Source organism: Pleurodeles waltl, chromosome 2_1 (genome assembly GCF_031143425.1).
Source record: "Pleurodeles waltl isolate 20211129_DDA chromosome 2_1, aPleWal1.hap1.20221129, whole genome shotgun sequence".
Lineage (NCBI taxonomy): Eukaryota > Metazoa > Chordata > Amphibia > Caudata > Salamandridae > Pleurodeles > Pleurodeles waltl.
In genome coordinates this window covers 315,300,383-315,323,055 of record NC_090438.1, presented here as the reverse complement: position 1 = coordinate 315,323,055, position 22,673 = coordinate 315,300,383, and the positions used below count along the sequence as shown (strand labels likewise).

The 22,673-nt window shown below is 46.6% G+C and overlaps 1 protein-coding gene across 1 annotated transcript in view; it reads right to left on the bottom strand.

Annotated features, from left to right (window-relative positions):
• The window catches only part of LOC138259657 (sodium- and chloride-dependent neutral and basic amino acid transporter B(0+)-like), a 558,437-nt gene that overhangs the window by 242,796 nt on the left and 292,968 nt on the right, over positions 1-22,673 (bottom strand). The window contains 1 exon segment of the mRNA XM_069207527.1: positions 21,195-21,335. Within this exon segment, the coding sequence (XP_069063628.1) occupies positions 21,195-21,335 (141 nt within the window).

The window sequence follows — 22,673 nt, the reverse complement described above, 5'->3', positions numbered from 1 at the left end:
ACTCAAGTTGAATGCGTAGTCGTAAGAAAAGACATTGAGGGCTACAGGGGACTACCTTCACATGTGGCAGTACAGTAAACTATGATGATAATAGTGTGACACTGTTAATGGCTCATGTCTGACTCATGTGTATTGCTTTGTCCTAGTGGCACGTATGTTACTTGAAGTCAAAGTTATAAAGGTGCAAACTACCGGAATACATGTCAGTGAGGTGGTGTTGTCATTACTTACATCTGAAATGGTTGTGCGTGATGTCAGCACGCCTTTGCCTGCCCTCTGCTGCACTGGTCCTGTCGGCTGGCTGTAGGGGTGGTATGGGATCATCATCCTCATCTGAGTCTGGCTCCTATATTTCCACAGGTATGCCCCTGGTGGTAGCTACATTGTGCAAAATCGCACATGTGGCCACTATTCTACAGGTCGTGTCGGGCTGTACTGTAGTGCCCCTCCACTTTTGTGGATGCACCAGAAGCGACTCTTCAGCAGGCCAAAGGTGCGCTCCACCACAGTGCGGGTTGCCCTGTGTGCTGAATTGTATCTCTGCTCTGCTGGTGTTGCAGGATTTAGGTAGGGTATCATCATGTAGGTGCGCACTGCGTAGGCACTGTCTCCTGGAAGGAAGAGATGGTATAATGAGTAGGTGTGCCATCTGACGTCACACTGCCATCAATGCAACATTGTAAAGTTGGAAATTACCCAGTAGATATCCTTCACCAAATTCCCTAGCTAGCAGTCTGAATCCCGCTGTGGCGAAAGATGTACGAATCATGTGTGCTCCCTGGGTACCTGGCCACGAGATCAGTTATGATGTAGGAGGCATTGCATATCACCTGTATGCTCATTGAATGTTGGTATTTGCGGTTGTGGCACACATACTCTGTGGTCGATGGTGGACAGATTGCAACATGTGTCCCATCTATGGCACCTAGGACGTGGGGGAACTGTGCTATCTGGTAGAAATCTATTTTTGTCTGCTGTATTTCCTGTGGAGTGTTGGGAATCAGATGTACTGATGTATCCTGCTGAGCATGGCATTTAGAAATGCATTGAAAAATCTGGAGAGGGCACTCTGTGATACCCCTCCAGCTGCTGCTATGACCCCTTGATAGCTCCCTGAGGCAAGTACGTGCAGGGAGCATAATACCTGCACATGGGTGGGTATGCTTTTGGTTCTGGGTGTTGTGCGCTGCAGTATGGGTTGTAGCTCAGCTATCAGGACAAGTATCATGGCTGAGCTCAACCTGTACTTCTCAAAAATGTCCTCCTCAGTCTGGTCAAAAAGGGTAATGCGCACTCTGAAAATTGGCTCCTGTTTCCTCCTCCCTCTCCTCAAACCTGCCAAGATCCTCATTCTCCTCGCCATGATGTAGAGTGCAGCCATTGTGGAAAAGAGGCTGAGGCATTCTGGGCCTCTTTATATAGGTAGCACCTGGTTACCACCTGGTTTCAATCTGTGGTAAATTGCATGTGCAAAAGGCCATTCTGCAAATATTTTACAATTTGCGATTTTTTGATGCAATGAATTGCGACATGGTTTAGCGTGTCGCAATCTTCGTATCGCAATTTGCGACACAAAATACTGAATCTGTATTTGCGAGTCGCTATTCGGCCTCACAATTTGCGATATGCAAAAAGCGATTCGGTATTTCATGTCACAATTTGCGATACGCAGATTGCGACACGCTAAACCATGTTGCTTCGCAAAAAATTTAAATTTTTGTGATTCCTTGTTTTTGGCCTGCGAATTACTTTCATTCATCGCAAAACACGTTTTTGCATTAGCAAACGGCCGAGTTCTGCGAATCGCATCGTTTGCAAATGCAAAAACGTTTGATACATCTGGCCCTTAGTGTTTCGGGAAGAGGGCAAAAGTAAAGTCCATTTCAGGTCATGTTGCCACTGGTCAGCTTAGATTCTTCACAGGAATGTCCTCTTCAGCTTTTTAAGGATCTTGGAAACGCCCATGGGATAAGCCTTATGATTCTTGGGATTCTTTCCATCCCAAAGGTCTAGGCACAAAGTGCAATTTTTCAGGGCAAATCCAAGATGGCAAAGGTCTTAGGCCACACTAAACTTTTGTTTTGAGGCTGTGTGTGACTGGGGAGTGTACTATGGTAATCCTACTGTCATGCCAAATCTATTACTAAAATCCAGTTTGAAACAGACACTGTACCTGCAATGAACCAAAAGACAGAAGTCTGATAGGTCTAAAGCTGAGCCCTTCAGGAGCCAGTGATGGAAATACCAGATTATCCCTAGCATTCTGCTTTGAACCAGCAAACAGACTTCTGGTAGAGCAAAAGCATAGGGTCAGATTTACAAGCCCCTATTCCCGCAAAAGTGTCACTTTTAGTGACGCTCCGGTGTCGCTATGCACTGCACCATATTTACAAGGTGGCCATGTAAATATGGCCCCTTCACATGCAGCACTTTGCATGGAATGGGTGTGCAATGGGTGTTGGTGTGGGCGTGCCACAGCAACACCCATTGCACTTTGATGCTGCCCCAGATTTTTGAGTTTTCATAAACCTGAGGCAGCACCAAAATTCAACGCCACTCAAGGAGTGGTATTAGCATGGCGCAACAACGAGAAATGCTTTCATTTCACCTTGTTTTTTGCTCTTTCTATGTGTGCTGTATTCTGCAGCACACATAGAAAGAGCAAAAAGCCATTGAAGTTTGTTTTGTGCAGGAAAGTGTCCCTTCATAGACAAAAACCATCTCCCCTCCAGCGCAGCCATCCCTGCAGCATGGCACAGGGGTGGCTGCATTGGCGTTTGACAAGACATTTTGAGCCGGCGCAGAGAGCAACACAGGGCTGTGTCATATTCTATTAAATACAGCACATCTCTGCATTTTGAAAATGACAGAGCGTGACGGTGCGAAATTTGGTGCAGTGTCGTGCTCTGTTATTTTTTCGGAAATCTGTTCCATAGTCCTTCAGTAACCAGACACGGGATACACTAGATATGCCCAGGTATCCTGTATGCTTCCTTTCAATTGTGCCAATGTGTTCAATGTGGCTCATCTGACCTGTCAGGGTGTAATTGACACTACAGTGTCAACAGAATGCCCACAGCTCCAGCCCTGAATATTCCATTGAGCTCAGAGGAGTCATCTCTGTCCATTTAGGTGAGCCTGTGGTATGCTCCTGGTAGGAATTACACACATCTTTCACAGTTCTTTTGAGGCTGAGCACAGGCTGGGTGATGGCAGATGCTAATGCTAATTAGATTTCTGACAGTTTAGGCAGGTAAGGGGAAACTTTCTAAAGATCATTTGTTCATAATATTTATTAAAAGCATGACTTCAAGGTTGAATTGAATTTTTAATTAAGTAATAAAAAATAATGGTTTATCTCCGATTAACTTACTAACATTTGACGTTTTTAACTGTTAAAAAGGGTTAATTTAACAGGTCTCTCTAGCTTTTGCACTACAGCAGTCAGGCTACAATGGCAAGCCTGTTTTACTTTGTCACTCTAGTGGATGACACAATGAATGCTGCAGTTCACCAGTGACATTTAGTTTTTCATTTAATGGGTGTTTTTTGCACCATTTACAATGGCCTTGTTAAGCTTGGCAATTAAGAGTAAATCTATTTTTATGAACGTTAGAAGTGAGGGCACATGTACTGGGGTCTGTTTAGCAGTATCCCAGTGCCAGACTAAAAAAACCAGCAGAATTAGTCCAGAAACAAATTAGGGGATCACGTCATAAAGGGCACTGTCCCATAGTTCAATTTAGATAATTACACGTCATCCACTTTCTAATCAGAATAAGACATAATTTGAAGCTGCAGTTGTCTTCCATGCACAATTTGCTTCACAAAGTGCTGCATGTTATCACAATGTGATGTACAAGGGTAGAAGAGGGTGAAGAGTGCCAAGAGAACAAAAAAACAAATAAACCAGCCATTAAACCACGAGGCTGAATAAACATAAGATGGCAACTTCCTGAATGAAAGGACATGAGACACTTTTAGACTTGGACTCTAATCACCAATACTATAGATGGTGCAGAAGGATGACTGATAAGGTTGAAAGATTCTGGTAGATCTAAAAGAGGAAGGGATCTGCATGTGGTTTTCCTAATTGTGAACACGCTATAGGCCATTAAATTGTCAGAGTAACCCACCAAAAAGAAATAACTATTGTGCAAGCAGGAAGAGCAAAAAGCATTTATCACCATAACACACTGGGAAAATAGCAAAAGAGAGTTAAGTACCTTAATCACTGGTGTTAGAATCAATGTCATAATGCTGGTCATCTAAAATTGTTAGGAAAAGCTGAGTACATGAGGATGCCAAGATTCCATACTGTCATCAGTGAGGCAAGCAGAGGTCATTATTATACTTAACTGTGGACAGAAATCTAAATTCTAGGGTTCAGTGTTTGGTTTTATGATACAATATCAACCACAAAGATAATCTGACATAGTGACATCATTGCCGACATATTGCTTACAAAAAAAAGCAGGTTTCTATAGACCCCGCAAAATATACCGCTATCGATACTGTGAGTGTGGGGTATCCTGAAATTTAAAACACCCTGAAAATGTACCTCAACCTGATTGTCCACATTTACTGGATTGGAGGCAGTGTTAAATTTCAGTGTCATGAGGCATTGTGTGATGGGGTTAAGGCACCTCCCAATTCATAAACATCAGGAATACAGCCTATTAAGTAAATGGGGATACTCAATATATGAGTTCTAGATCAGTAGAAAGGATTTTAATCCAAAGTCTAGTATTAAAATGGTAAAGAGTCAATGCCATGAAGACTCCTAATGAAAAAAGGTAATACAGAGAAATACATAATTAGAAATTATTCTGATAAAGTCTGTTAGCAATGGGGTCTTTGGTTGGCAGTCAGGTTACCCCCTGTCCAAGCAAGGACCCTCACTCTAGTCAGGGTAAGTCACACACAATCCAAAATATCCTGTGCCCACCCTCTGGTAGCTTGGCACAGAGCAGTCAGGCTTAACTTAGAAGGCAATGTGTAAAGTATTTGTGCAATAAATCATACAATACCACAATATAACACCACACAGTATTTAGAAAAATATATAATATTTATCTAGATAAATACAGGTCAAAACGATTAAAGATGAAACAAGCAAATGTAGGGATATCACTGAAAGTGATATCAAGTGTCTTAGAGTTAAAATATTACTGTAAAAGCAATAAAAAGTGTCTTAAGTTCTCCTAGAAACAACAAGTGTCTCTTGCAGAGCAAAGTACCTGGTTTGCATTGAAAAATCCTCGCAAGGGACCGCAGAGGAGGAGGTGCGTGGAAAATCGTGAGTGTGCGTCGGTTTCGCCCCTTCGCACACGGACTTGCGTCATTGTTTTCCTCGAGGGGAAGATGTTGCGTCAAGTTCTGGCGCTCAGACTTGGATCCTCTTCGGGTTGCGGGGTTATCAGACACCCCAGGGATGATGCATGGAATCCTGGGCTTGAGGAGTGAAGTCACAGGGGCTGTTTCGATTCCGGTAGGCGATGCATGGAATTTTCTTCCGCACGGCAGGCACTGCGTCAGTTCCTCACAGGAAGTCAGGTGGCGTTATTCTGAGTTGGCTTGCTTCCATCCAGTAGGGCCGAACGTCGAAGTTCCGGTCACGTTGCTGGCACTGCATCGATCTTCTGCCACAAAGTCGTTCCAGACTCAGCGTGCCGGGAATTTTTGCACCGCGAGCAAGCTGTGCATCGTTCTTGGCAGGCAGTGCGTTGAATTTTTGCGGCACAGGGATTTCTGCTGCAGGAGAGAAGTCTTTTTGGTCCTGAGACTTCAGGGAACAGGAGGCAAGCTCTATCTAAGCCCTTGGAGAGCACTTCTGCAGCAAAGTGAGAGAGCAGCAAGACAGCAGGGCAACAGCAAGGCAGCAGTCCTCTTCAGAAAGCAGTCAGGCGAGTCCTTTGGGCAGCCTGGCAGCTCTTCTTGTCAGGGTGCAGGTTCTGGTTCAGGTATCTTCTCCAGGAGGTGTCTGAGTGAATGTACAGGGACCTGTCAACTAAACCCCGCTAGATGTGGATTGTAAGGCACAGAAAAATGTAAGTGCAGAGAAATGCTCACTTTCTAAAAGTGGCATTTCTAAAATAGTAATATTAAATCCACCTTCACCAGTCAGCAGGATTTTGTATTACCATTCTGGCCATACTAAACATGACCCTCCTACTCCTTTCAGATCTGCAGCTACCACCCAAACAATGTATGAGGGCAGCCCGAATGCCAGCCTATTAAGGGAGCAGGCCTCACAGTAGTGTAAAAACGAATTTAGGAGATTTACACTACCAGGACATGTAAACTACACAGGTACATGTCCTGCCTTTTACCTACACAGCACCTTGCCCTAGGGGTTACCTAGGGCACACCTTAGGGGTGACCTATATGTAGAAAAAGGGGAGTTTTAGGCTTGGCAAGTACTTTTAAATGTCAAGTCGAATTGGCAGTGAAACTGCACACACAGGCCTGGCAATGGCAGGTCTGAGACAAGGTTAATGGGCTGCTTAAGTGGGTGGCACAATTGGTGCTGCAGGCCCACTAGTAACGTTTAATCTACAGGCCCTGGGCACATATATTGCACTCTACTAGGGACTTATTAGTAAATTAAATAGCCCAATTGTGTGTGATCCAATGTTACTATGTTTAAAGGGAGAGAGCATATGCACTTTAGCACTGGTTAGCAGTGGTAAAGTGTGCAGAGTCTAAAAATCAGCAAAAAAGTATCTCAAAAGTGGAGAGAGGCAGGCAAAAAGTTACGGGTGACCACCCTAAGGCTGTCCGGTCTTACAAAGTCCAAGTCAGTAGCAAAATCAGAACACTAGCGGACAGCATTCTTATTAGAATGGAAAGTTCTTCATGCTCACACCCAAATTGAGGGTCCTTATACATGAATTTTAGATTTGAAAAGCAGCCCAGATGAGTCCCTTGTGCAGCACGGCAGTCCCACTGAGAGTCCAAATGTAGGTACAGAAGTGTCTGATTTTAAGGGGGTCACAAGCCTAGTATATATACCCAAACATGCCAACCCAGTCCTTTCTGCTAGGAGACCTGTGTGGGGTTATCAGTCCTTTGTGTGAGGTTAGGCCACTAGCCTTCAAAGTTTAAGTGAGAGCCCCTCCACTCTTCCCATCAGTATGCAGATGAATTCAGATGCCCTGTGTTTATGGCTGTCTGAGTGGAATACACCAGGGGAGCTGTCAACCAGCACAGACTAGACGTGGATTGGAGACAGGATGTAAGGCATAGAGAGCAGTACGTGCAGAGAAATGCCTACTTTCTAAAAGTGGCACTTATAATATAGTAAGGTTAAATCCACCTTCTCACTACCATGCCAATCAATCAATCAATCAATCAGTGCTTGTAAAGCACAACTACTCACACGTTAGGGTCTCAAGGTGCAGGGGTGCCAACCATGTCAAACATGACAATGGCACTTTTTTCAGAGCAGAAATTACCACTGAAAAGTATATAAGGGAATTTCTAACGTTGACCTATGACAGGAGTAGGCTTCATAATAGTAAAAAATTACTTTGGGTGTTTCTCACTACCAGGACATGTAAAACTTAGAAGTACATGTCCTTCCTTTTAATTACATTGCACCCTGACCTTTAGGCTTCCTCTGGCGTATCTTAGGGGTAACTTATATGTAATAAAAGGGAAGTTTAAGGCTTGACAAGTAATTTTAAATGCCAAGCCAAAGTGGCAGTGAAAATGAAAGTGCACAGATAGGCTGGGCAATGGCAGGCCTGAGGCATTGTTAAAGGGCAACATATGTGGTTGGCACAATCAGTGATGCAGGCCCACTAATAGCCTTTACTTTACAGAGCCTGGGCACATCACGTGCACTTTACTAGGGACTTTTATGTCAATTAAATATGCCAAATGTGTCATAGCCAATGTTATCATGGTTAGGGTATAGAGCGCAGGCATTTTAGCACTGATGAGCAGTGGTAAAGCGTGCAGAGTCCTAAATCCAGCAGAAACGAGATCAGAAAAATGGAAGGAGGCAGGCAAAAGGTTGAAAAGTTGGGGGAAGACCACCCTAAGACTGTCAGTTCTAACATGTCACCACTAAAAGAGAACATGAAAATACTTCTTTCCATTTTCTTTGCCCCCATTATTAAGGGTGCAAGAAACTCCAGCACTCAGAAATACTACAATATTGTTAGTGATCACCAGAGGGTCACCTCAGCAATAGGAATATTTAGCTGCAGTTTGGAATGCCAAACATGCTTACTATCAATGTTTCTAATTTTCAGCCTTTTTTTGCCAGAGGGTAACCTGGTTAGATATACGGGAGAAGAGAATGGCTCGATTTTGGGATAGTCTCACATTCCTTGTCTTTCCAAATGTAGCTAAAACAAACATGAGGCATAAAGGCCCTTTGAAAGAAGATGTGCATATTTTCCTACCCCTAATTCACCTGTTGTACCAGTTAACATAGCATTGTGATCAAATATTTAAAACTTAGAAAAACCAGAAAATAAAGTAATCAGAATATGTATCCTAATGTTGCACACTGAGGCACTATTAGGAGCACTTACTAATGAATATAGACTGACAAATTAAGAGCATGTTTGAAAGAAATATGGCTAAAATATAATTTAGCAAAAGCTATTCAGAGAAAATGTACTCTCCCTCTTCCATCAAGCTTTACGCATGCAATTTTATAATGCTTACCAAATATTTTGCACAACATTGTACTACTTTATAGCTAATTTAACATTCTGTAAGTATAAAAATATAAATTGAGAGGACCCTATCTTCTCCTGTGGCATGTTATTGCGGTTTTAGGTAATGTCAGAGTCACCAGATCCTCGGGGTCTGCGCACGTCCCCAACACGTCCACCACTAGACAGCTCCAATGCTCTTATTAGAATGTCACAGAGTCTAAGAGAGTCCAAGTGGGTAAAAGTGGATTAGGTAGGGAACAGCTGGGAAGGAGACCTGTAGGAAGCAAAAAGGCTTAAACACACAGTACAAGATTATATCATATTAATCATTACTAGACTATGATTCTAAGCATTGTCATACTGGAAACATGGATAACTTAAACATGGACTAAATACCTAGGCCTCAGAATGTCTGATTACCTGTGAAGGAATCAAGAAGGATTAATACAACTTTCCAATGAACCTCTCAATGAAATGTTACACATGGATTAAAAACATAAGAACCTTCGAGAATTACGTTTTCAATTTCAAACATAGGTGGTCATTCCAACCCTTTTGGTCGGTGTTAAACCTGCGGCTAAACCACCAACAGGCTGCCGGTAAAAAAAATGGAATTCTGACCCTGGCGGAAACCGCCAACAGAGACCGCCACATCAACACACCAGCCGCCACGGCGGGACAAACAAACAGCGCAGCGGTCACCGCCAACAGACAGGCGGGAGTCAATGTACCGCCCACCCTATCACAACACACCAATCCGCCACCTTTTCCGGGGCGGTAGCCCCGCCGATAAAAACACGGCAGAAACAGCCATTTCAAATGGAAAACGCTCACCTCCATACACCCCACGAGGAATCTGGACAGCATGGAACCCGAACTCCACATCCTCCCAGCGATTGTCTTCCTGCTCCTCTACCTGGAGCACGAACGCCGGCGCAGAAGACAACTGTGAGTACTGCACCTACGACACAGGGGAGCTTGAGACGGCGGTGCCCAGTGCAGCGGTGCTTGAGACGGCGGTGCCCAGTTCAGCGGTGCTTGAGACGGCGGTGCCCAGATCAGCGGTGCTTGAGACGGCGGTGCCCAGTTCAGCGGTGCTTGAGACGGCGATGCCCAGTTCAGCGGTGCTTGAGACGGCGGTGCCCAGTGCAGCGGTGCTTGAGACGGCGGTGCCCAGTTCAGCGGTGCTTGAGATGAAGGGCCCAGTTCAGCGGTGCTTGAGATGAAGGGCCCAGTTCAGCGGTGCTTGAGACTGCGGTGCCCAGTGCAGCGGTGCTTGAGACGGCGGTGCCCAGTTCAGCGGTGCTTGAGATGAAGGGCCCAGTTCAGCGGTGCTTGAGATGAAGCGCCCAGTTCAGCGGTGCTTGAGATGAAGAGCCCAGTTCAGCGCTGCTTGAGACGGCGGTGCCCAGATCAGCGGTGCTTGAGACGGCGGTGCCCAGTGCAGCGGTGCATGAGACGGCGGTGCCCAGTTCAGCGGTGCTTGAGATGAAGGGCCCAGTTCAGCGGTGCTTGAGACGGCAGTGCCCAGTGCAGCGGTGCTTGAGACGGCGGTGCCCAGTTCAGCGGTGCTTGAGATGAAGGGCCCAGTTCAGCGGTGCTTGAGACGGCGGGGCCCAGCTCAGCGGTGCTTGAGACGGCGGTGCCCAGTGCAGCGGAGCTTGAGATGAAGGGCCCAGTTCAGCGGATCTGGCCATGGCGTGCAGGTCATTTGCCACCTGTCCTGTGGCTGGCGGGGCCTTCCTGCCCATCTGTCAGGTGGCTGGCGGGGCCTTCCTGGTTTGCAGTACCAGGACTGTTGGTGTCCTCCTGGCCACCTGGGATGGGTCTGGCGGGGCCCTCCTGGCCAGCTGGGCTGATGGCGCTCTCCTCGGGCCTGCTGACCTTCCCAGCCTTCCCTGTTCGCCTGTGGCCCTTCCCCACCTTGGGCGGTGTGGCACCTGTCTCCACACTTCGTGCCGGAGCCATGGTAGGGATTTTAGTGCCTGGTGTTTTCACCCTCTCGCGCCGGCCGCTGACTGTCTTCGGGTGTTTCTCCGGGGGTGGGCTGCTCGTGCCTTGGCTCCGTACTGAACTGGCTGCCCTTGAGGGTGGGGGACTCCACAGTCCATGGCAGACTGTCATCACAGGGCCCGTTTTTGTGGTGGCTGAGGTGCTGACTGGAGTCCTATGAGATGGACGGGGTGGGGGAGTTGTAGGAAAGAGGTTAAGTTTGGACAGGAATAGCATTTTAGGACAAGTGGGATGGGTAGGTGTACTGGGTATGGGAGTGGAGGAAGAGGTTGTGGTTGTAGGAGTCTTAAGTCTGGTGTCTTTGGGTGCAGGTGCTTGGGCTAGAGGCTGTCGTGAGGTGGATGGCTGTTGGGTGGGTGGCTGCCTGCGTTTGTGTATCTTGGTAGAGGGGGTGACAAACACACTGGGAGAGGACACAGGGGACGTGTAAATGGTAGTGGGGGTGGTGACTGCACGTGTGCGGGGGTTCTGGTGTGTGTGCTGGTGAAGGACGTAGTGGCTGAAGATGTTGTGCATGCAAGTGTGCGTGAAGACGTGACAGGGAGGGAGGAGGGAGACGAGGAGGAGGGGGACACAGTGGAGGCAGTGGGTGTTGGTATGTCTGTATGTGGATGTTGCTTGTGTGAATGCTTGTGTGATGTGTGGTGCTTATGTCTGGATGAGCTTCCCTTGGGTGTTGAGGTGTGTGCAGGCTGGTCTGATGGTGTGTCTGGGATAGGCAGAGGTACAGGTGATAGGGTATGGGTGGAGGAAGTTGGAGGGGGGAGGCTAGAGACAGGGACAATAGCTGCCATCAGTGCTGAGGCCAGAGTGTTGAACGATCGCTGAAGGGCAGCCTGACCAGAATGAATGCCCTCCAGGTATGCATTACTCTGGTGCACCTCTCTTTCGACACCCTGGATGGCAATCAAAATGGTAGACTGCCCAACAGTGAGCGTCCTCAGGAGGTCAATGATCTCCTCACTGAGGGCAGTAGGGGTGACTGGGGCAGGGCCTGAGGTGCCTGGGGCGAAGGAGATGCCCACCTTCCTGGGTGAGCGGGCACGGGGCAAACGCTGAGGGGCTGCTGGGAGCGCGGTGCTGGTGTGCTGGGTGGCGGCTGTACCTGTTGTTGCGGGGGGCACAGATGTTGCCGCCACCACAAGGGAGCTCCCTTCAGAGGACGAGTCCGTGTCACTTATGTCTGCCCGAGTCCCCGCTGTGGAGCTCCCCTCGCCCTCCGTCCCACTGGTGTATTCGGAATCCGTTGCATGGCCCTCCAGGGCCATGTGGGATGCAGCTCCCTCGGGCTCCGATGCCACTTCTCCTCCGCCTGATGATGCTAATGCACACATTAACAGGAAGACCACAAAAAAGGGGGGGGGGGAAAATAAAGACATGTTGAGTGCATGCATTGGCGACACCGTTGGCGGAGAGGACAGACACAGAAGCCCCCTGCACTACGCCGCGCACTTGGGGTCCACTACTCAATCCGTGTGACATGGCCTACAAGCCTATGGATGACATCTGCACACATAGATGACACAGGGCCATGAATAGCTGTACTTGGCACCTTACAGAGGTGGGGGGTGGGGGCACAGGGCCCTGCCTTACGGAGGGGCCTAGCCTACAGAAATCGCCCTGGCCTAGGGATACCCACAGCCCTCCTTCCCCACCCAGACACCTACACTGCGCGCAAAGTCACCAGAATGAGAGTGTACTCACCCCCTTGTGTCTGATGTGATGTCCTCACGCGCCCATCCAAATCGGGGTAGGCCACCGCCAGGATCCGGGACATCAGGGGGGTCAAAGTCCGACTGGCACCCCTCCCACGTTGGTAGGCCATCCCCAGCTGAGCCTCCGCCATCTTCCTGCTCCAGCGTCGGATGATCTCCCATCTCTTCCGGCAGTGGGTGCCCCGTCTGTGGTGGACCCCCAGGGCCCGGACGTCCTTGGCGATGGCACGCCAAATGTCTATCTTCTGGTGGGCGCTGACCTATGTGAAATGTACTGGGGGAGAAAAAGAGTCATCACATTCTGCACCCTCAATGTGAGTGGCACCCCATCCCTACCCTTGCCATGTGGCACATCCTGTCATCCGTCATTTGATGCATGCCTCATTCGCTCCCCTCCCCACCATCTTTCATCCACCCAACTCAACACAGGCATTGGCCACAAAGCATGGTCCCAGTGTACTTACCTGTTGGTCTGGAGGACCGTAGAGTAGCGCATACTGGGGGAGGACCCCATCCATGAGTTTCTCCAATTCCTGAGCAGTGAAGGCAGGGGCCCTTTCCCCAGTCGCATGAGCCATTGTCTCTTCCAGACCGAGGTCACAGCAGCACTTGCAGTGTAGGTCCTCTCCCGTCGAAGATCAGGTATCGAGTGATTAAGCAGATGGAAAATGGCGGTCACGCCCCCGGCGGTGCGTACCGCGGCGGTGTGTACCGCAACCGCCGGCACACATCGTCATTGGCTCCTGAGACCCATAGGGTTCAATGTTAACCAATGCTGCTTTGCGCTGCGGTCTTCGACCGCCTACCGCCACGGTGTGCCGCGCCAGCGCATTTACCTCACATCCCATTGTCACACTTCACAGGTCAGGCAGCCGCCATTTCAAGGGCCCAAATGGCTTACTTTTAACTGCGTCACACATACCTAGGCCTTGCATCAACACTCATACAAACCATTCAATGCATTGGGAATCGTGTTTTGTGCAATCTGTGGTTACGTACCTGTGGGTTGATTGACTCTGTGCTCGCTGTTGTCCTTCATAGGCACCATCCGTTGGGACATGCGAGGAGATGGAGGAATCTTCCCGTGTACAGACCGCTGGTAGACCTGTCGACAATGGAGGAAAGACATGTCATAATGACATACAGGCTTGACCGAGCCACTATTCATGAACTGTGTGCCCATCTGGAGCCAGACCTGATGTCACCCATCCGCCAACCCACAGGGATCCCACCTCTATTGCAGGTGCTGTCAGTACTCCATTTCTTTGCAAGTGGGTCATTTCAAACAACAGTGGCCATATCATCAGGGATGTATCAGCCTATGTTTTCCAAGGTGTTGTCCAGAGTGTTGTCTGCCCTTCTGAAACACATGCAGAGCTACATTGTTTTCCCTGAGGTGGGGGATTTGCCTACAGTGAAAGGTGATTTCTATGCCCTTGGACATATCCCCAACATCATAGGTGCCATTGATGGGACCCATGTGGCTTTAGTACCCCCCAGCAGGAGTGAACAAGTGTACAGAAACAGAAAGAGTTATCATTCGATGAATGTACAGATGGTGTGTTTGGCAGACCAGTACATCTCCCATGTTAATGCCAAGTTCCCTGGCTCAGTGCATGACGCGTACATCATGCGGATTAGCAGCATCCCTTACGTGATGGGTCAACTCCAGAGGCACCGTGTGTGGCTAATTGGTGACTCTGGTTATCCCAACCTGTCATGGCTACTGACCCCAGTGAGGAATCCCAGGACAAGGGCAGAGGAACGGTACAATGAGGCCCATGGGAGAACTAGGAGGGTGATCGAGCGGGCCTTCGGCCTCCATAGGCTAGGTTCAGGTGCCTCCATATGACAGGTGGATCCCTATTGTACTCTCCAAAGAAGGTGTGCCAGATCATCGTGGCCTGCTGTATGCTTCACAACCAGGTTTTGCGACGCCAGGTGCCTTTTCTGCAGGAGGATGGTCCAGATGGTGGTGTTGCAGCAGCTGTGGAGCCTGTGGAGAGTGAAGACGAGGAAGCCGAAGAGGACGACATAGACAACAGGAACACAGTAATACAGCAGTATTTTCAATGACACACAGGTAAGATTCCAACCCGGCATATTACATATACTTAACCCCTACTACCTCTCTACTGTCTGACCTTTTCCCCCAGTGTATGGTAACTGAGTTGTGACTTTCCCTTCCAATTTCAGAGATGTGGGCCATACTGCGTGACATCTGCTTAGTTTCCCCATGGACTACAGCTGTGTGACAGTGGTATGTTGGCATCATAATGTATATATGGATTTTGGGACGGTAATGTCTAATACATTAGTACAAAATCACAGCCAGACTCCTGATTGTTTTGTGCAATAACTGTGTTTATTTCAGTACTCTATATTGGTGGGTGATTGCAAATCGGTGAGGGGTGATGGTGGAGGATTGTCCATGGCAGAGTCCAGACTATTAGTATCACAGGTGCATTGTCCAAATGCCTGTGGAAAGTGGAGCATGGGCAGTATAAGAATGGACAGGGTGTCAATGTGGGACAGTGGGATGACAATCAGGGAGGTATCCTTTCCTGGCGGGGGTCTTGGCATCTTAGTCTCTCTTCTTTCTGGATCTCAGGGCCCGCTTGCGGGGTGGTTCTCCTTCTGCAGGGGGTGGGGTGCTGGTGGCCTGTTGGTCCTATGGCGGGGCCTCCTGTCCACTAGCGCCGGCAGAGGTGGTAGGCAGTTCTTGGTCCATGCTAGTGTCAGGGGCCCTTTGTCCTGCCACAGTGTCCCGCAATGTGCTGACTACCTGATTCAGAGCCCCTACAATGGTGGCCAGGGTGGAACTGATGTTTCGTAGTTCCTCCCTGAACCCCAAATACTGTTCCTCCTGCAGAAGCTGGATCTCCTGAAACCTGGCCAGGACCGTCGCCATCGTCTCCTGGGAGTGGTGGTAGGCTCCCATGATGGAGGAGAGGGCCTTGTGGAGAGTGGGTTCCCTGGGCCTGTCCCCCCCCTGTCGCAAAGCAGCCCTCCCAGTTCCCCTGTTTCCCTGGGCCTCTGTCACCTGGACCGTGTGCCCACTACCACTGCCCCCAGGTCCCTGTTGTTGTTGGGGTGGTGGGTTAACCTGGGTGCCCTGTAGTGGTGGACACACCGCTGATTGACGTGTCCTGGGGAGAGAGGGATGGGCCCGCTGGGTGGGTGCTGTGCTGGTGTTCCCAGAGGGGGGAAGGTCTGCTGTGGTCTGTGGCTGTCTGAGGGGAACCGACTGTCCCGAGGTCCCCGATGGGCCGGGCTGGTCATCTAGATCCAGGTCGACAGAGGTGCTGTCCTCACTGTGGGCCTCTTCTGGGGGTGGAGTGGACATTTGTGGACCCTCCTGCGCGGTGACGTGGCGTTCGGGTCCTGCAGGGGTATAAAAGTATGGTTATTGCATTTGTGTGTGCCATAGCGTGTAATGGGTGGGTGCCCTTGTACCCCAGTGCTGGCATTCCCGTGTGGGGGCTTTTGTGCCGGTGATTTGGTGGGGGATGGGTATATGCAGTGGGCATGCTTTGGTGATCGGTGTCCATGCTTTGTGGTCGCATGCAGGGATTGGTGTTGGGATGGGTGGGCTGTGATGGTGAGACATTTGCAAGGAGCAGGATGTGATGGGGGTGAGGGTGAGGGTGGGGGTATGAGTTGGTATGCTGGTGGGGTGGGGGGGATGAAGTAGTGATGATTTGACTTACCAGAGTCCATTCCTCCAGATCCTCCTGCGAGGCCCTCAGGACGCAGGATCGCCAAGACTTGCTCCTCCCATGTTGTAAATTCTGGGGGAGGAGGTGGGGGTCTGCCGCCAGTCCGCTGCACTGCGATGTTGTGCCTGGATACCATTGAACGCACCTTCCCCCGTAGGTCGTTCCACCGCTTCCTGATGTCGTCCCTATTTCTTGGGTGCTGTCCCACAGCGTTGACCCTATCGACTATTCTGCTCCATAGCTCCATCTTCCTGGCAATGGTGGTGTGCTGCACCTGTGTCCCGAAGAGCTGTGGCTCTACCCGTACAATTTCCTCCACCATGACCCTGAGTTCATCCTCGGAGAACCTGGGGTGTCTTTGCGGTGCCATGGGGTGGTGTGGATGATGTGTGGGGTGGATTGTGTGGTGATGTGTATTGGTGTGTTGTGTGAAGTGCGTGGAAATATAGCTGGGTGAAAGTAAAATGTGCGTCTGGGTGCTCAGTTCTCTTTTTCTCAGTGCATGGTCCCGATTCTGTAGGAGTGGGGGTTTGTGGGTGATGTGGGTGTGTGTTTTATATTTTGTTGGGTGTGTGGGAGTGGTATTTGTATGTGTATCAGGTGCGTGTATTTTGAATTGTCCAATGTGGTTGTGTTTTGTAAGTGTGTGTGTATTTTGAGCGCGGCGGTGTGTACCGCCAATGGATTACCGCGGTTGAGACCGCCGGGTGGATTCGTGTGTCGTGATAGTCCAGTTGTAAAGCAGGGGACTGTCTTTATGCACAAGAGGAATAGCCCAGGTAGCTGCATCCCTAGTCAGGTATGATAACTAGAAAGCCACTTTGGACGGGGCATCAGGGAAAGTATGTGGTCAGCAGGTGAAGTGTAATTCCACTGGTACCACGAAAGATTGTGCTTTCAAGGGATCACCTGAGAAACATTCTGGAGGAGCTAAAGGAATGGCTGAAGGAACATTGAGGGAAATGTTTGTAGGATTACCTCCAGAAGTCTGAGAAGAAGGACCTGGCCAAGACACACCTGTGGGATTTTGTTCCTTCTTCTCTTCTTTATCCAGTAACTGACTCACTCTCTCAGCTAGGCTAGCTGCCAAATCTTTTGATGACACCACCTCTGCTTGGAGCTGCGTGATAGCTTGAACTAGCTCGTCCAATGTGGCCATGCTGAGAACATACACAAACCAGGAGGATTATTAATTTGTGGGCTCACTATTCTGTCAGAGTCACCAGATCCTCGTGGTCTGCGCACGTTCCCAACACATCCACCACTACACAGCTCCAATACTCTGATTAGAATGTTACAGAGTCTAAGAGAGTCCAAGTGGGGAAAGGGGATTAGGTAGGGAACAGCTGGGAATGAGACCTGTAGGAAGCAAAAAGGTTTAAACACACAATATCAAGATTATATCATATTAATCATTACTAGACTATGATTCTAAGCATTGTCATACTAGAAACATGGATAACTTAAACATGGACTAAATAACTAGGCCTCACAATGTCTGATTACCTGTGAAGGAATCAAGAAGGATTAATACAACTTTCCAATGAACCTCTCAATGAAATGTGACACATGGATTAAAAACATAAGAACCTTCAAGAATTACGTTTTCAAAATAAAACACAGTCTTTTGCATGAGGACAAGGAAATCATCTGAATGTTTTCTGTAACACCATAGGATTTGTACTTAAGGGACTTATTATGCACGTACAATATAACATTTAGAATTCTAGCACTTTGGTTTCTTAAAATGCAGAAACATGAATTGCGCACATTGCGGATTTTCACAAGAGTTTTGTAAATGCCATGAAATGGTTGCACACAATGAATATCATGAGTTAAGTACAAGAAATGAATTGCGCGTCTTGCTGATTCGAATGTCACCATGTGAATGCCTCAAGATGGTAGCGCACAATGAGTAACATGAGTGCAGCACAAGAAATGAATCGCACGTCTTGCAGATTCGAATGTCACCACGTAAATGCCATGGAATGGTAACACACAATGAATATCATGAATTAAGCACAAGAAATGAATAGCGCATTTTGCCGATTCGAATGCTACCTTGCGAATGCCATGAAATGGTAGCTGACACTGAATATTCATGAATTAAGCACAAGGAATGAATCGCACGTCTTGCCGATTCGAATGCCACCATGTGAATGCCAGGAAATGGTAGCGCACCATGAATAACATGAAGTAAGCACAAGAAATGAATCACGCGTCTTGCCGATTCGAATGCTACCTTGTAAATGTCATAACATGGTAGCGCACAATGAATATCAAAAGTTGTACATGAGCAAAGAATTGCGCGTCTTGCCGATTCGAGTGTCAGCATGTAAATGCTATGAAACACCAAGCGCACATTCACACGCACAGGAGCAAAATTGTTTAATCATGCAAATTAGGCCCAAGAACTCGAAAGCCTTCGAGAACGGGATCGGGGACCCAGCCCGACCTCCGTCTTACCACCCTGATCAAGAATCACCAACAAAGGGAAAGGGCAAGGCCTGGAAGATCAAAGTAGACCTCCGGAACAGGAGCTCAGGAAGTTGCTGTTGCTCTGCACCGGGACCTCTGAATGGTGAGCACGTAGAGCTGGGCTGGCTCCCTTATATGGAGTCTTGGCCCAGCCCACACACCACACCCAAGCATGCTGCAGGTAAAGCTTCTAGAAGGCCTTGGAAAGGGACCACACCCAGACACACTCTGAAAGTCTGCAGCAATACCTTGCAAATGAACAGTATTTATAAGCACCTTGAACATAGGTCTTCAGGATTAAATTCTGCAATGCAAAAGGTTAAACAACAGCATATCAGCACAAAGCATACATTTTGTTATCTTGAAAGTGCTGGGTTTTTACATTCTAGTCGCCCGTAGATGTTGACAGGTATTTCCATTGTTATGTATATCAATGTCTAAGTGACTTCATTAATCTGAGTCTTCATGGTTTTAGCCCTATATACGCCTTCGACTCGATGTATGACTCATGTTTGAGGTCACAAACAAACCAATTCACGAATTGGGCCATTTGAGTTTGCAAAAATGCTTTTTTTGGTATGTACAAAGCCCAAATTGTGATTTGGAAGGGGCGTGTTGAGAGAGTCCCTTTCTAATAACAAATTGGTATGGTATGTATGTTTTCGCAAAACATTAGCAATTTACCGCCATCTGAAAAATGGTGGTAACCCATTCTTTAACAGAAAAAAAAAAACAAGGGATGGTCGGGTTAAGAATGTTAGTAAAATATTTTTTAAGAGAAGGCAGTGGTCCAGGTGACAAGTGCTTTCAAGTTTAACTTTTTCTTTCTAAATGCAGCCCTGTAAGGAAAAAAAGATTGCTTTATTTAAAAGCAATCACAGACATTGTGGTCTGTAGACCCCAGCAGACCACCATCCCTGTGATAGCTGAGATTCCTAATGGGTTGTAAATTGTGGCCTACCTCATTAATATACATGAGCTAGGTCTATTTGCGACCCACGAGGAATGGCTAATGAAACTCAAGAGTTTCATACATTCGAAATAGCAATTTCCTAATTGCGATTTGTAGGAAATCGGAATTAGGAAATTACTATTCGAAATCTCCGTACATGTAGACCTTTGGCCCTTATTCTAGTTTATGCAAGAACACTGCATCAATATTTGACCCCTGAATATGCAGTTCTGCAGCAATTTGTAATCCCTGGATGCCAAATTGCTATTGTAAGATTTCCTCTCAGAAATGGGGTATAACTACGGAAATACACATTTATCCAGGGACTGATACGAGTTTTGCATCATTCTGGGCATTTTTCCAGTGCACATTTCACCACATTACTAGCTGAATCAGAATTAACAAAATTCTCACCAGTAGGGTCTATGTCTGATGAGCAACATCAAAATGGGTCTGTCTTATCAAGCATAAAATCTCTGCTTTGACTGACCTAAAACTGTATTTGTCCTCTTTCATATGCCAGTTATCTTATATCTCACTGCAAACCCTGTAAAACGACTGTTGGAATATCTGGGGACACAATATTCTTGTGTCATATCTGCTGTGTCTAGGGTCTCTGTCTCAGTCTAAAATCCCAAAATCTTTTCTCAGTCTACAGTCTTCTGGTAAGTAGCATGCCTTGCGATATGCACTCTTAAGCAGTGCTTCACTGGAACACATTTATTAAAACCATCAACACTGAAGTTTATTTACTCCAATCATTTGTCAACAACTTTCTATAAAATATATACAGCAGAATAACTTTGGATACAAGCAAAACGTCTGGGTGACGAGTGAAGAGAGTTTTCAGTTAGTAAATAATGTTAGCTATTTCTCCGTGATCTTAACTACATAGTATTGCTTCTTGCTGTTCAAAGATAACATCTGCCCAACAATATGTTGCATTGATTGTCATAAAGGAAAGTGGGAGGGATTTGTAAACATCATATGATTGTTTTGTCAGATTTCTTACGTTTCCATGATCTTGCTTTATCATACATAGGATGTTTTTCAAGCACTATATGAATGGAGACAAATATTGTCCTAGGAAACTAGTCATATGGAGCATAAAGCTTAAAGTTCTGTGCACTTTGTTAATGAAAATATAAAATATATCCTAGTGGTTGTGTTTACAAATGTTCATATCACTGTTTTCCTGAAATCGTTGAGAACTTATTGACTGATGGATTAAATACTGATATACTAAAGTATCCAACCATCCACATCCAGAATGGACGTTCCATTTCATTGACCTCTTCCTCAATGGTACTCATTTTATTGATCTTAGACGGATGAGAGGCCATGAGGTCAAACACAGATTCCTGGAATGGATGTATTAGTCCACGGAGTCACTTTCCCTGTCCAAAATGAAAACCAGTGAATTTGCTTAAAACGTGCTATGAGTTCATACGGTATGCTCCCATTTGCCGTCTCCATTTTCTTGTAGGCAATCTACACTCTACGGACTATGAACAAGGCACAATTTCACCTTATTAAAACATAAATGTACAGGCACATCAGAAAGTACCCAGGCTATTTAATAATACCACGTTGAGATCATTATTTCTATACCTGGAATTGTTTATAAATATTTGCACCTTACCTCTGCTTCCCATAGTTTAGTGATGTTTGATTTTGCTCCCATGTAATAGGCAATTCCTTCACCTGCACCCTCCAAGGTGACCCCTCTAATCAGCAGTATCAGCAGAACACCATAGGGAAATACCGCTGTAAAGTAAACTACCTGTCAAAAAGATATCAATAGTGAGATATGCACTCTGCGCCTAATACCAGGACTTATGATGATATTAGTTAAATTCAATCAGTGCAAAAGTAAATGCTACTGTTCCTCTGCTTAGAGGAATAAAAGGTGGGTTTGACGGTAAACAATTTAATGGACAATCTCTCACAAAGATGGCACAAACAGTTAATGCTATCCTCTTAATTTAATATTTTGTTCTGACAAAGATAGCCTTATCGGCCTCCACAGTTCATATAATTTGATCAAGGAAATGCATGCTAGGGTGTTTTTTGATACTGAATCTGTCATGGGGTATTTGTGTCATTCATCAAATTCATTAGCTATTGTTGTTTTGTTACATCAGTACTTTGTGAGGTATGGTGTTTTTGCATTGTACGATTACTATGAGACATTTCAACATTTCTTTGATTTTTGCACCGGTATTGTTTGCTAAGTTTGGAAAACAGATTCCTTCACCATACAACATGACCAAAATTTGGTTGTATAATGTTATTTGCATCTATTTAACATAATTTTCAGAGAGGGACCAATGGACCCCGGCAAACCAGAACTCGCAGATCAAATGTAATGCTTATTACCTCACAATATTGATACCAAAAAATAACTACAAATATAATGTAATTAAATAGCAGCGTATATTCAAACCAATGAATAAAGCTAAATTCATAGTTACCTCTTTTATAATGTTAAAGGTCAGACCTATCTTTTTATATGCAGAGTTCTCCACCCTGACTGAGGAGTCTATGTACTTGTAAAATTACTTTTACAATGCAGTTTTATGAATACTAAAAAAACAGAAACTTACAAAACAGGAGCATTTGCCTATGTAAATCAAGCCCTTGGTGTGTTTTGAAAAAAAATTCAATTCACTGAAAAAATGAAGTTAAAAGCTGAGTTCTGGGTCTGTCTTTGAATCTATAAAACCACAGAAATTTGACAGTTATGAAATGTAATGCACACAATGCCCTCCTTAACTGAATTGAATATCCATGAAATCCTTATGCAAATGGCACTATAACAATAAGCAGTCTAGCAAGAGTTAAACATGGGTGACTTCTGTTATAGTTTCTGTGTGTACTGCATACTGTAATTGGGGAATTTCAGTTGTTTGGAATGGCTAAGATATAGTCTGCAGAGGTACACAAAACTGAGTTTCAGGAAATTCATTTTTGCGTACCTCTGCAGACTAAAAATGTGAACAGTATTTTTCTCGCATCTTCCGTGAACCCAAACTTGGCTCCGTAAACTCAGACCATCTGATTGGCTGCCTGTAATTTGGAGAAAAATGTTGCAGCCATAATTGCAGAATGCAGGGAAAAG